Source organism: Micromys minutus, assembly GCF_963924665.1.
Source record: "Micromys minutus genome assembly, chromosome: 3".
Lineage (NCBI taxonomy): Eukaryota > Metazoa > Chordata > Mammalia > Rodentia > Muridae > Micromys > Micromys minutus.
In genome coordinates, this window is record NC_137972.1 from 92,385,881 (window position 1) to 92,398,308 (window position 12,428).

Sequence of the window (12,428 nt, forward strand, 5' to 3'; positions counted from 1 at the left end):
AAGAAAAAAAGAAATCTTAATTTCAGATAATTAGCTTTCTTACTTATCAGTTTCCAGAACTCTCAAAGTTGAACTGCTGTTTTTTCCCACATGAAGAGACTAAAGATCAGCAAGTTTCACCTCAAGAGTTTATACTGAAGTCTAAATTTGCATTTTGATAAAATCTTGAACACTGTCTATTCATCGATTCTTTTATGATGGATTAGACAGAAACCATCTTCCATGACAAGACTTTCCTGCTCTGCCTAAAACAGAACAATCTGTTAGTTTAATGTATCTATACAACTGTATGTGTGTGTTTCTGTGTGTACATGTGTCTGTTTCTGTGTATGTATATGTGTCTGTGTGTATATGTGTCCGTGTCTGTGTTTCTGTGTGTGTATATGTGTCTATGTGTGTATGTCTGTGTGTGTACATGTGTCTGTGTTTCTGTGTGTGCACATGTGTCTGTGTGTGTTTCTGTGTGTGTATGTGTCTGTATGTGTTTCTGTGTATATGTGTCTATGTGTGTATGTCTCTGTGTGTCTGTGTGTATATGTGTCTGTATATGTCTGTGTGTGTACATGTGTGTATACATGTGTCTTTGTGTTTCTTTGTGTGCATATGTGTCTGTGTGTGTATATGTGTCTGTGTGTGTACATGTGTCTGTGCGTCTGTGTGTCTGTGTGTATATGTGTGTGTGTGAAATCATGCTTTTCACCATCATCATTAATCACTGATAACCTGAAATGTCTCATAAGAAATATTTATGAATTTAGCTTCCACTAATTTGAAATTGGCTCAGCTTTAAAACTATAAAAATTTAATATAAACATTAGTCTTTGATAAAGGAATATATGTCCCTCAGCTACTCTAGAATCATATTTATGAATCACTGAAATGCTATTTATAACCAACTTACACATTATCGCAATAGTGAGTTGCCTGCAGAAATCAAGGTGTGTCCAGCCTGTAGCCCTTGGCCAGTGATAGCTATCAATGTATCCAAATCACAAAACAATCATAAATACAACTTTATAGCTGACCACATTGTGTTATAATGCCCAAAGACTGGACATCTAGAGGTTTTTAACAAGCATCCACTTATTACTATAGTATATTGTAATGGTCTTAACCTGCCTTACTTGTGGTGTACAGTTGGTTATCAGAGAGCTAAATAACTGAAGGACGTGAAGATTTAAGTTGCTTGGATGTTCTTAAAACAACAGTCCTAGAAACTGGACAATGATAATTGCTTCCTACCTTGATTCATTAATTAAATCCACTATGGTTCTATTCTAGTAGCTAAAAGTTAGCATATCACTTAGAAATTCATATAGTAAAACATAAAGTAAATATTCAAAACTCACTCGATTAGTGGTGCTCCATATAGGACCAAAATGATATGAAGGAAAAAGCAAGACATAAGAAAGTAGATACAGCATTTCAAAACTCGGGTTATCTAAAAGAGAAATAAAGACTCTGAAGACTTAAGAGGACACCTACAAAGCCATCCATTCTGCTCTCTTAGATACAAATGTAACGTTTCCATGATGTCTGAAACAGCTGAACATTCTTTGTTGGACAACCTCAAATTGGATCTCATATCTTATCACATACACAGCCCTCAAAATAAACTATGTAAAAATGTAAAAGATGGGGTCAGCAGGTAGGTTTGGCAGGCAAAGGCACTCACTGCCAAGCCTGACCACCTGAGTTCAATCACTGGGACCCACATGACAAAGACCTACCCTCTGACATCAATATGAGAGCTGTGTTGTATGAACACAGTTTAAAAGGTGCTTTTTCTGTTTTATAATTATGCCACCTAAAGTTTTACATCATGGTCCAGGCATGGGTCCTACTAGTGGATATGCAAGTGTTTTGTGGTTTTTGTTTTTTTAAATATTGTTTACACCGTAGGATGAATATGATTTGGGAAATTATTTAGTGTTTTGCTTTTTTAATGTAGTTTACCCAGTTTTATTTTAAAAATGAAAAAAAGTATACCATTCATCATTTTTAGTAGGTAATTCATATGTCTTTATGTAATAAGGTCACTGTGGATTTTGTATCTCAACACTTAGTTATCAATATTTATTAAGTATTAATAATATCACAATCATACCACATAAACAGAAATCAATTTTTGCTCTTATGCTGGTATGGTGGGTAGTGTATACTTGTGTAATATATTTGTCTTTTAAATGATTATATAATTTGTGTCTGTGTGTGCGTGCATGTGTGCACACACACACGTGTGTTTAAAATGTTCTAACAGGGAACTAAATATGGTCTTGAGTCTTTAGTGAGGATTTTAACATAACTGTCGCATGTCCTAACACAGTGAGTATTCCAGAAAAAATAAATTCTAATATTTGAAAACATTTAATTGTTTAGTCAAGGAAGGCCACATATGAAATAACAGTTGCTATGACTTAATTTGCAATTAATTCTAGAAAACTCACTTATTTAAGGATTCAAAAAGATGGGCTTGGCCTTGACCCCTGTCTGAGGGAGTTACTGACAGCTGATGGCCACTGAGGCAAAGGAAGTCAGTTTTCTGTGGGAGTGTGGTCCCCAGTAGCTGACCACGCTCCAGTAGACGGCCCTGCACCCATGCAGATATAGGGTTCTAGAACTTATATCAACAATAAAAGGTTATGAAGTTGGCCAGGGGGTAGGAACAGAGTAGGAGATGAATGCATGTGATCAAAACAGTGTGCACGTGTGAAATTATTAAACAACAAAAATATATTTTAAAAACAGACACGGCTCAGTCAGTAAACAACAAGGACCTGAACTGATTCCTGGAACCCACAGTAAAATGTGCACCTTAGTAATCTCAGCACTGGGGAGAGACAGAGGATCTCTGGGGCTCATTGGCGAGCCAGTCTAGCCCAATTGGTGAGTTCCAGGCCACTGAATGTCCTATACAGAGCAGGTGGACAGTGTTTCTAAAGGTAACACTTGAACCTGCCCCTCCACAGCTAAAAAAAATGAAAATAAACTGCAGTGTCTTGTAAGTTTTCTCCAGTAATGACATAAAACCATGCTTACACAGGTCATTTACATTGTGATGCACTGAAGGAGTCATAATTCCACAATTAAATGCACAACAAGGGTCTATCATACACTGTAGCAGAGCAACAGGCCACTGCTCTGGGAGGTAGAGTGGGACTTGGTTCCCTTTTCACTGTAAATAACTCAATAAGGATAGAGCAGAACTCCATTCTCTTATAACCTCCACCTAAAGGCCAGCTGTGCAGAAGTAGCCCTTACCTTATGTGATAATGAATTTCTTTTAGAGGACACATTCGGTTTCACTACTAAGTATAACAAGAGATTGGCAGCGGTCACGAAAGCAGAGCAAGTGCACAACCATGCCAAGTGAGTTTCCAGTATTGAGAAGTTGTCCAGGAAGAAGGATGGGATAAAAATGCTTAGGAAAACTGAAAATATGCACAAAAGATTGGTATATAGAAGTTTCTTGATGTCAGTATCTTTCATGGTGTCTTCTTGGGTAGCTATCTAGTAGAAAATAAATTAAGAAAAGAAAGGCATGTAATAATTTTTCCATCTCCCAAACACTTCACCACTCTAAATAGAAACCATGTGCTAATAATTTTCTATGGGCAATATATTTGTTTCAAAACATAGAGCATACATACGTAGATTTTAATTGTTACTTTAGATTTCTCTATTACGATATAAATCTCTTTCAGAGTCTCAAAAAGAAAAATCAAGTAAAAATTTAAGTATTTGGGACTGGTTTCTGCGGGGGGAGGGGGAGTGGGGGGCATATATCTGACACAAGCAACTAATTCTACTCTTTTGGCCAAAATCAGAAAGATGAAATTACTGCAGTTCCCAAATGACGACCATGTATACATTTGGAAATGCAAATGGTGGAGAACCTTAGTAAGATGATTATTATACTAAACTAAGGGTTCACAGATGCTAAATTCTAGTAAAAGCAGATTGTGAGGAGGAAACAGCAAAGGTTTACAGTCTCTAAATACATACATTTGACCTAAAGAACAGTTTTTTGTTGTTGTTGTTGTTGTTGTTATACTGACTAAAATTAAGGACTTAAAGTAACAAATATTACAATGTGATTTTAAAAAAAGAAAAGAAAAACCCACCCCAAAAAGGACCGTCCAGGGAGGAACTAGCAGGAAAGGTAAAAGTGAAAGTTTGGGCATAGTCCTATTAGCCCTCATTTAATTCACACTATCGTTTTCAAAGGCAAATATGATACTGATTAAGCAAACTGGATAAACAAGTTTAGCAGATACGGCCAAGGTTACACACACCAAAGCCATTTCAAGCATCGCCTCTTAAATGAAGATATCCTCCAGGGTCGGGACAAGAACGGATAGCAATGAAAAGACTTGGGGAAAGTATCTCAGACTCTCCCCTCCACTGCGGGGGTCAGGCAGCTAGGGGTATCAGAAATCCGTCCTGAGTAGAGCGCGCGTCTGTGGGCCGAGGCGAGCGAGCGAGCGGTACCCAAACGCAAAGGCTCGTGAATGGAGCCCTTCCTCGGACACTGGCGGGGAGTTTCCCCAGCACGCCACACCTGGGAAGCCGCCCTCCGGAGTCGCCGTCCCACGAGGGCCCGGTCGGACGGCATGGCTCCTCCCGGACCCTTCCAAGCAGCCTTTGCCCAGGTGCGGAGCGCGGCTCAACCCCACCCGCTGGCTCTGTCCCAAACCGGGACGGCGCGAGTGTGGGCAACTGAGGGGCGTCATCAGCGAGAGCCCGTGCGGCCGACCCAGTGACCTGAGACGCGGCGACAGAGGGTCGGTCCCGCGGACGGATGCCGCGATGTCAGAGGGTCCGTGGCGCAGGGCATCCTCTGGTCTGCTGGAAGCGTGACGCCCTGGAAGCCACCGCAGTGGTCCGCGGAGCGACCAGCACCCGCCCTAGGAGAGTGCGAGAAGCATCTCGCCGGCTTACCTAACTCTCCCGCCCGCCGAAGGGAAGGGGACGCCACCGCCTCCCACCCTCAGGTGCGACAGGCTGCAGGGGGCCCCGCGCGCAGGCGCAGCCCACTCCACAAGCGCATAGCCAATCGTTGAAGAGCAGAGGCGGACCAATAAAAGAAGCCCCGCCCATGAGCTCGCGTTTATCCCTCCCGCGACTTTCTAGGCGCTGGATAGGCCGGAGCGGAAGGGCTGAGACTACGGAAGCGAGCTGACGTAGCCGGAAGAGGAAGTCTTCTCGGCTGTGTTGTTGATGTATTTTGGCAGCTGCTCCTGCTTTGCGGGTTGAGGGGACAGGACACCCAGCGGAAGGATGGTGTGTGAAAAGTGTAAGTTAAGAGGCCGCTTCTGTGGGAGGTGGAGGCTGGAGGAACCTGACGAAATTCTCTCTGGATTTCGGCCTTTGTTTTTCCCCGCTGGTCTGTGGTATATTTAATCTTTCCCCTCCTTCCCTGCCCCACGGTCCTTCTTGCCTATCCCCGGACCGTATAGCCCCTCTGCTTTGTGTTCAGAATGGTCTCCGTTCTGCACCGCTATGTTTGTTTCTGTCGCCCTCCTCGCGCCCTTCTTGATCTCTTCAATTACAACTTCTTGCTTGGCTCCCAGAGGCTTAAAATGGATCGTCAAAATCTTTCCGGTAGCATCTTGAGTTGGCAGGTGTAACAAGTATAAATTCCAGGGTCTCCGTTACATTTTAAGATTATAAGCAATGATTAATTTCTAGTATTAATATGTTTCCTATAAAGTTTTAAATCTTGACTTTTTGCTGTTTCTTACTACAAAACATGCCACTTTTAATAGAGTTACTTCAAAAATTGTTTTAGTGGTCATCTGAAATTAAGTTTAATTGGATTGTACCATCCCATCAATTCCTTCATACTCACAGCATTGGGTCAGGTGAAGGAGAGAGTCCTATCATCACTAAAGAAATCCATGTAGGTCAGTCAACCCTGGCTTTTAGAAAGGTCTTTTAAACCCCTTTAGTTACCGCCCAATAATTCCAATGAAGCCCTTGAGATTTGTTGAAAATACTTGATTTTTTTTAACTACAAAAGTTGCTGATTTGTTTAAAACAACTACCTTCTCTTTATTTCTTTCTTGGGCTAGACAGCCTTCTCTGACAAGATTCCAACTTGCACCTCAATTACTGTTTAATATGCACGACCCATTTTATTCTTTGCCTCAGTACAGAGAACTCTGGACACAGACACCCCCCCCCCCAAGTGGCTGTGCCATCAGACTCAGAGCCATTCTCAAACAGTTTTTTATTCTTTTTGAAAATGGGGGAAATGTTTAATTAACTGTAGCTTAAATGTATTTAGAATGTGACCCTGTCCTTTGTGCTGCCCCATTAAAGGTCATTTCTTTTTATTATGGTTACTCCTTTGCTCTTCTGAAGAATCTAATGTTTCATTATTTTAACCTCCTAGTCTGCCTGCTCACTGCAGTCACCCTGTAAGTAAACGGAAATCTTGCTCATACAGAAGTTGTAATGTCAGGCAGCCACCTCAGTTCTGTCCTTACTTCTATCATAAATTGCTCAAAAAAAGTTATTTGTCTCCAAATCTTTAGAGTTCCTTCTTGGTCCAGTTGTCTTCCATTTACTGAGTTCAAGGGAGTTTGGTCTTGGTTTGCTTTCTTTCTCTTGCTCTGTTAGATCTTTGGGGAATGTCTGGCCCCAGATAGCACATCCATACCTCTGAGTATCTAGTTCACCTCTCCATCCTGCTCTTTTCCCTACGGAAACAGTAAGAAGGGAGTGTCCATTTGGAGCTCGATGGCCGAGACCGTCTACAGACAAAGACCTGGCCTATCCTGCCAGCCTCTTTTCACCCATCTCACACTCAGTTAATTAGAGTGCTCCACACACTGTGATGCCCTCAACTTCCCGTGCCTGTCCTCCGGATGTGTGCTCTATCTACTGTTGGACTTCTTCTTCCTCACTTACCTTGCCAGATGTTTAATGTCTGTCTCATTAGTCCACAACTATTATACCTTGTTTTCCTGCTTATATTTTTAATAAAGGCCTCTTCACTTTTTAAAAAGTCTCTAATCACTTTGAAGATCTGATGAACGCTGTAGAGTCTTAACAAGGAAAGGTTTATTAGCACATATACTAGGTTTCTGTACAGTTCACCTGGTTCATTTCCCTATGATCTGCCTAAAAGCTCTCAAGGAACTAGTGAACTTGGGTATAAGCCCCTGAATCTAGATTCATGGCTTTGTTTTCATCAGAACCTCAAATAGTGCTTTGTACAGAGTAGGTGAATAGAAAATGTGGGAGGAATGAATACGTTTGTCAGAACTGTTCAAAAGTGTAGTCAGTGAAAGTCTGTTGTTAGAGCATCTTGTTGTCCTGTAAGTTTTATTTAGAACCAGTATCTGTTGCCCACAGTTGGTATCTTGTCTTCATTCACTGGTTTCTACCCTGGCGTTGGTAGGTTCTCACATGTCATTATGTACTGCAGGCAGGATACAGTATATCTGTTAGTTAACATTATTATTGTAAAGCTAGCAAAGAAACAGGCTTTGGTATTGTATTTCCACACAGTATGTGTAATGATGAGAGCTGCACTCTCTTGCTGTCTTGCTACAACAGGTGAAAAGAAACTCGGCAGAGTGATCACTCCAGACACATGGAAGGACGGTGCCCGGAACACCACAGGTACTGTGTGCTGTTAGGAAATGGGAGCTGCAGAGGGCAGTGCTAGATGCTGATTGTCTCGTCCGTTAGATACAAGGAGGAACTGGGTTCTTCTGTGAATTCACATCCTTTTCATATCTGAGTTACAAGCATGAATTCCTAAGATAGCCAAAAAGTAGTAACATTATTATTTCAGTGTATGTCTGTTTGGTTCAGCTTAATAAAGTCTGTGCTTAAATTTTCTTTCCATATCTAAGTTTAACATTGTCGAACAAATTTAAACTGCTTTCACCTTTTCATTAAACCCATACATCAAGGCCTGGTGTAGTGATGCATGCCTTTAATCTCAGCACTGTAAGCAGATCTCTTGAGTTCAAAGCCAGCCTGGTCTACAAATTGAGTTCCAAGACAGCTAGGGGCTACACAGAGAAACCCTATTTACAAAACAACACCCACACACACACAAAGTATGTCTTCAGTGGTGGGGAAACCCAGTGTTTTTCTGTATTCAGTCCCTGATGCCAAAGTAGACGTTATCCATACAAAGAGAGCGTAGGCATTGTCAGAGCACCACCATAAGACTGAGGAACGATGCAGTCACATTTTATACAGTATTAATTAAAAACTGGGGTATTATATGAAGATTTTTAAACATTGGAATAAGGACCATTTATTGATAAAAAGTCAAAGAGTAAACTTGGGTATTACACATATGTTAAATGCATAAAAGAAAGTTGATATGTATGCACTTTTTTCTTTTTGATACATAGAAAGTGGGGGAAGGAAACTGAACGAAAATAAAGCTTTGACTTCCAAAAAAGCAAGGTAAGTGAGGATACCCCTGGGGCAATTGTGAAGTTCACTTTTTTTCTTTTTAAGATTTATTTATGTATGTGAGTACACTGTAGCTGTCTTCAGACACACCAGAAGAGGGCACCAGATCCCATTACAGATGGTTGTGAACCACCATGTGGTTTCTGGGAATTGAACTCAGGACCTCTGGAAGAACAGTCAGTGCTCTTGACCACTGAACAGTCTCTCCAGCCCTTGATGATGCTTTCTAAGACCGGTTTTTACTGGTTATTTATGAATTGTGCAACTTCATATACATTCAATTCCTTTGTGCTCTTGAATTTTTCTGGTATTTCTAAAGTGTAGCTATTGCTGAGTACTCTAGCTAGCTTGTTTTAGAAAGTATAGTACTATATTACATTAAATTTTAGTTCTGTTATTTATAATAGCAAGAAATTCTGGGAGGCTAGAGAAATGGCTCAGTGATTAAAAATACACGCTGCTTTTCCAAGGATCTGAGTTCAGTTTGGACAAGAGGCTCACAAACTGCCTGTAACTCCCAAGTTCAGGAGATCCAGCACTGTCTTCTGGCATTAGCAGCACAACACCCCCCCCCAACACACATTTAAACATAATTTAAAAAATAATAGAATCTTTAGAAAAAGAACAAAAACCCTGCCAGTTAATGGTAAGAGTTCATTTGGAGGTTAAAACATCATTTTAGAATAATAAAAATATGGTTGCAGGAAAGGACTCTAAACATCCAAATCTAAACAAATTTTACTTACTCTTGAGGGAGTAAAGTGATTTAGTTTAGAAAAGTTAACCTCTAAAAATTCACCTGTTTCCTACCGTACATGTGGGAAGCTGAGCAGGAAGGTAGTAAATGTCACGACAGTCTGGGTTATGGAGCCAAATTCTGTCTTAAAAAAAACCCAAATTAATGAACAAGTAAAAAGAATGGGTATTGTTTAGAAAACAGAAAATAATGGGGCTGGAAAGATGGCACAGGGGTTAAGAGCACTGGCTGTTCTTCCAGAGGAACTGGGTTCAATTTTAGCACACTATATGGTGGCTCACGACTGTCCCTAGCTCTGGTCCCAGGAGATCCAGTGCCCTTTTCTGACTCCCAGAGGCACAACCCACATGACACACAGACAACTGTATACATAAAATTAAAATACTTAAATAAAGGCAAAAAATTTTAAAAGGTAAGCATTTCCTAAGCTGAGGCCCAGGACTATGATGCTACCTGGAAAAAATATAAATAGCTATTTTGGAGGAAGGCAAACAGTCAGTTTTGGGAGAATTATTTCTTATAAAGTTATTTGCTCTGTGTTTCCTATAGAATACCATGTTCATATAGTAAAAACCCTTTATCCAAAGGAGTTAGTCTAGTCACTTGAAAATGTTTGTTAAAGTGACTAGTCATTAGGAGATGTACATGTTTTTAAAACAAAGTGTAGATTTATTCATCTATTGTTGGATATTGATATTAAGCCTTTACAGTCTGGGTCTACTGATGAGAGTTTTATATTATTTCCTCATATAAACCATCACCAAAATGTTTTATACCTTCAGAGTGGAGCAAACACTAAGTCAGGTGTGATGGCACGTGCCTGTGATCCCAGTGCTTGGGTGCTAGTGACAAAAGCATCAGGAGGCCAAGGTCATCCAGCCTGGGTTCACCAAGGTGGGGACAGGGAAGGGGAATGGTCCTGGAGAGATGACCCGAGTTTGTTTCTCAGCACCTACATTATGCAGCTCAAACTGCCTGTAACCCCATCTCTAAAGGACCCAAATAATCTGGTTTCCATAGCTACCAGCACATATGTGACATACATATATATACACAGAGAGAACATAGAACCCTTCTTGCTATTTTTAGTAATTGACTTACCCATATTTAATCCCGGCGCTCGGGAGACAGGTAGGTGAATCTCTGTGAGTTTGAAGCCAGCCTGGTCTGCAGAGTGAGCACCAGGACAGCCAGAGCCATACAGAGAAACCCTGTCACATACACACACACACACACACACACACACACACACACATGATTCTGTTGTGGTATGAATATTTGTCTTTTTTTTTTTTTTAACTCTCTAGGTTTGATCCATATGGAAAAAATAAGTTCTCCACTTGCAGGATTTGTAAAAGTTCTGTACACCAGCCAGGTTCTCATTACTGTCAAGGCTGTGCCTACAAAAAAGGTATGTTTCTTTCACCTAATTTTTCAACTTATATCAAATCTGTCTCATGTGCTATTGGTTTAAATAACAGGAGTATAAATTGTTAGTCAAATATCCTTTTTCACTAAGATAAAATAGAATTTAAATTAAATCTGTAGTTAAAAGAATATTCCCTTTTCTCTTTTATGTTTTGAGGTTCTTAAAGATTCTATATATCCTTCTATTTGTGTCTGAGTGATTTATGTGTGCATGTGTGTGCAGCTCGGCTAGGTTTTAGGCATGTGTGCTCAGAAGCCAAAAGAGGGTGTCATGTGTCTTCCTGTTACCACACCTTTTGAGGCAGGGTCTCTCCCTGAATGTAAGGCTCCCTTTTCTCAGTTGGGCTAGAAGCCAGCAAACCCTGAGGACCATCCTGCCTTCACCCCGCTTGGATCTGAAGTTATGGACATTTGTGAGCGTTTGTGAATGTTGAACTCTAAACTCTAGCTTACATGATCACAGAGCAGGTAGGTGCACTTACAAGCGAGCCATCTCCCCAGTGCCACTGAGTAAATGTTTCAGCTTTGGATTAACATAAGTAAACCTAGCAGTTGTGCTGCCTGCTCACTTTTCCCTTTTGTTTCAGGCATCTGTGCGATGTGTGGCAAGAAGGTTTTGGACACTAAAAACTACAAGCAGACGTCTGTCTAGATACGTTGATGAAGATTCTGACTCTATGATTGTACTTCGTGCTTCAACTTTTCAAGGCATAACATGGATGATCATTTTACAAAATAACCTGTTTAGAGATGAATGATTCAGTCTGAAGCAGGGAAGTTGATCAGTATTGATTTCTCTGCTCTCACAGAGTTCCGAATGAAGTTTCTGCGTTAGGTGGTTATTTTCCTTGTGAGCCTTTTATTGAACTATATAAGTGACAGAATTAATGAAAAAGGTGTTTCTGACTTCTGTACGCACTGTCTACTCAACATTATCGTTATAATTCTTACCTGATCTATGCATTTTATTTATAGATATTGCAGATGTGAAATTAGTGATCTTTGCTCTGAACTTGACATCCAGACTTAAGATTTCTCACTTACTCACAAACGTCACGGTTCTTAGAATGAGCAACACCTTAGTTAAGTGCATTTTCATGAGCTATAAATGTTTGAGACCGTTATTTCAGAGTGGTTCCTCAGTGACCAGTCCTGCCGTAAGTATAAAACAGTGCATAGTTTATTTAAATTTACCATTGACACTAAAGTGGAGTTCCTTTCACGTGTGACTGAGAGCCATGGGGCCTGTCAGTTCAGAGACATGCACCCCATCAGCATCATCTGTTCAAATGAGGATACATTTCTGTTTAGGAATGTTCTTTGAAGCAGGAAACAAACCCCCACCCCCGCTGCCACTCCCTCAGAAATAAAGCAAGCATCCTGGCCTCTCTGTGTCTTCAATAATGTTACTGTAGACTACAGGTTTCAAATGAAGTTTTTTCTTGTTGCCTTCTTAGCATTAAGCCATCCACCTTTAAAACCCTCAGCCTACCTGGAGACTAAAGTATATTCTCTGTTTCCATCTGCAGGATCTTAAATAGATATATGTCACTGTGAAATATGGGACTTACTATAAACGATGAAAAACTAGACAATGGTTATTGTTTTAAAATTACTTTGAAGAAAAAGTCTTAATTTCATTTTATCTACTAGACTTTTTTCAGTGTTTCTCCAGGGTGCTTTGTTAATTTGTGTCTATCAGAAAAATTACAGAAATAATATAGAATAAAATCAGCCAGACAAGTGGTGGCACCCACTTTTAATCCCAGCACCCAGGAGGCAGAGGCAGAAGGATCTC

General features: G+C 40.5%; 2 protein-coding genes across 5 annotated transcripts in view; one reads left to right on the top strand and one right to left on the bottom strand.

Annotated features, from left to right (window-relative positions):
• PIGF (phosphatidylinositol glycan anchor biosynthesis class F) overlaps window positions 1-5,062 on the bottom strand; it is a 37,485-nt gene extending 32,423 nt beyond the window's left edge. For 3 of the 4 annotated variants that reach the window (XR_013974968.1, XM_080914333.1, XM_080914332.1), the window contains exons 1-3: window positions 4,562-4,694; window positions 3,262-3,510; window positions 1,350-1,441 (exon numbers count right to left, since the gene is read on the bottom strand). Coding sequence is in view for 3 of the 4 variants with exons in the window: in XM_080914333.1 (XP_080770459.1) it covers window positions 1,350-1,441; window positions 3,262-3,510; window positions 4,562-4,615 (395 nt within the window). In the remaining variant the exon portion in view is untranslated. Of the gene's footprint in view, window positions 1-1,349; window positions 1,442-3,261; window positions 3,511-4,561; window positions 4,695-4,941 lie in introns of those variants that run through there. The other variant, XM_080914334.1, reaches the window with a different exon arrangement.
• A 122-nt stretch (window positions 5,063-5,184) lies between these two features.
• On the top strand, window positions 5,185-12,016 carry CRIPT (CXXC repeat containing interactor of PDZ3 domain). Its single transcript, XM_080914330.1, has 5 exons — window positions 5,185-5,296; window positions 7,567-7,632; window positions 8,382-8,436; window positions 10,510-10,613; window positions 11,218-12,016. The coding sequence occupies exons 1-5, from the start codon at window positions 5,281-5,283 to the stop codon at window positions 11,280-11,282; spliced, it is 306 nt and encodes a 101-aa protein (XP_080770456.1). The 5' UTR covers window positions 5,185-5,280; the 3' UTR covers window positions 11,283-12,016.
• The last annotated feature ends 412 nt before the right edge of the window (window positions 12,017-12,428 follow it).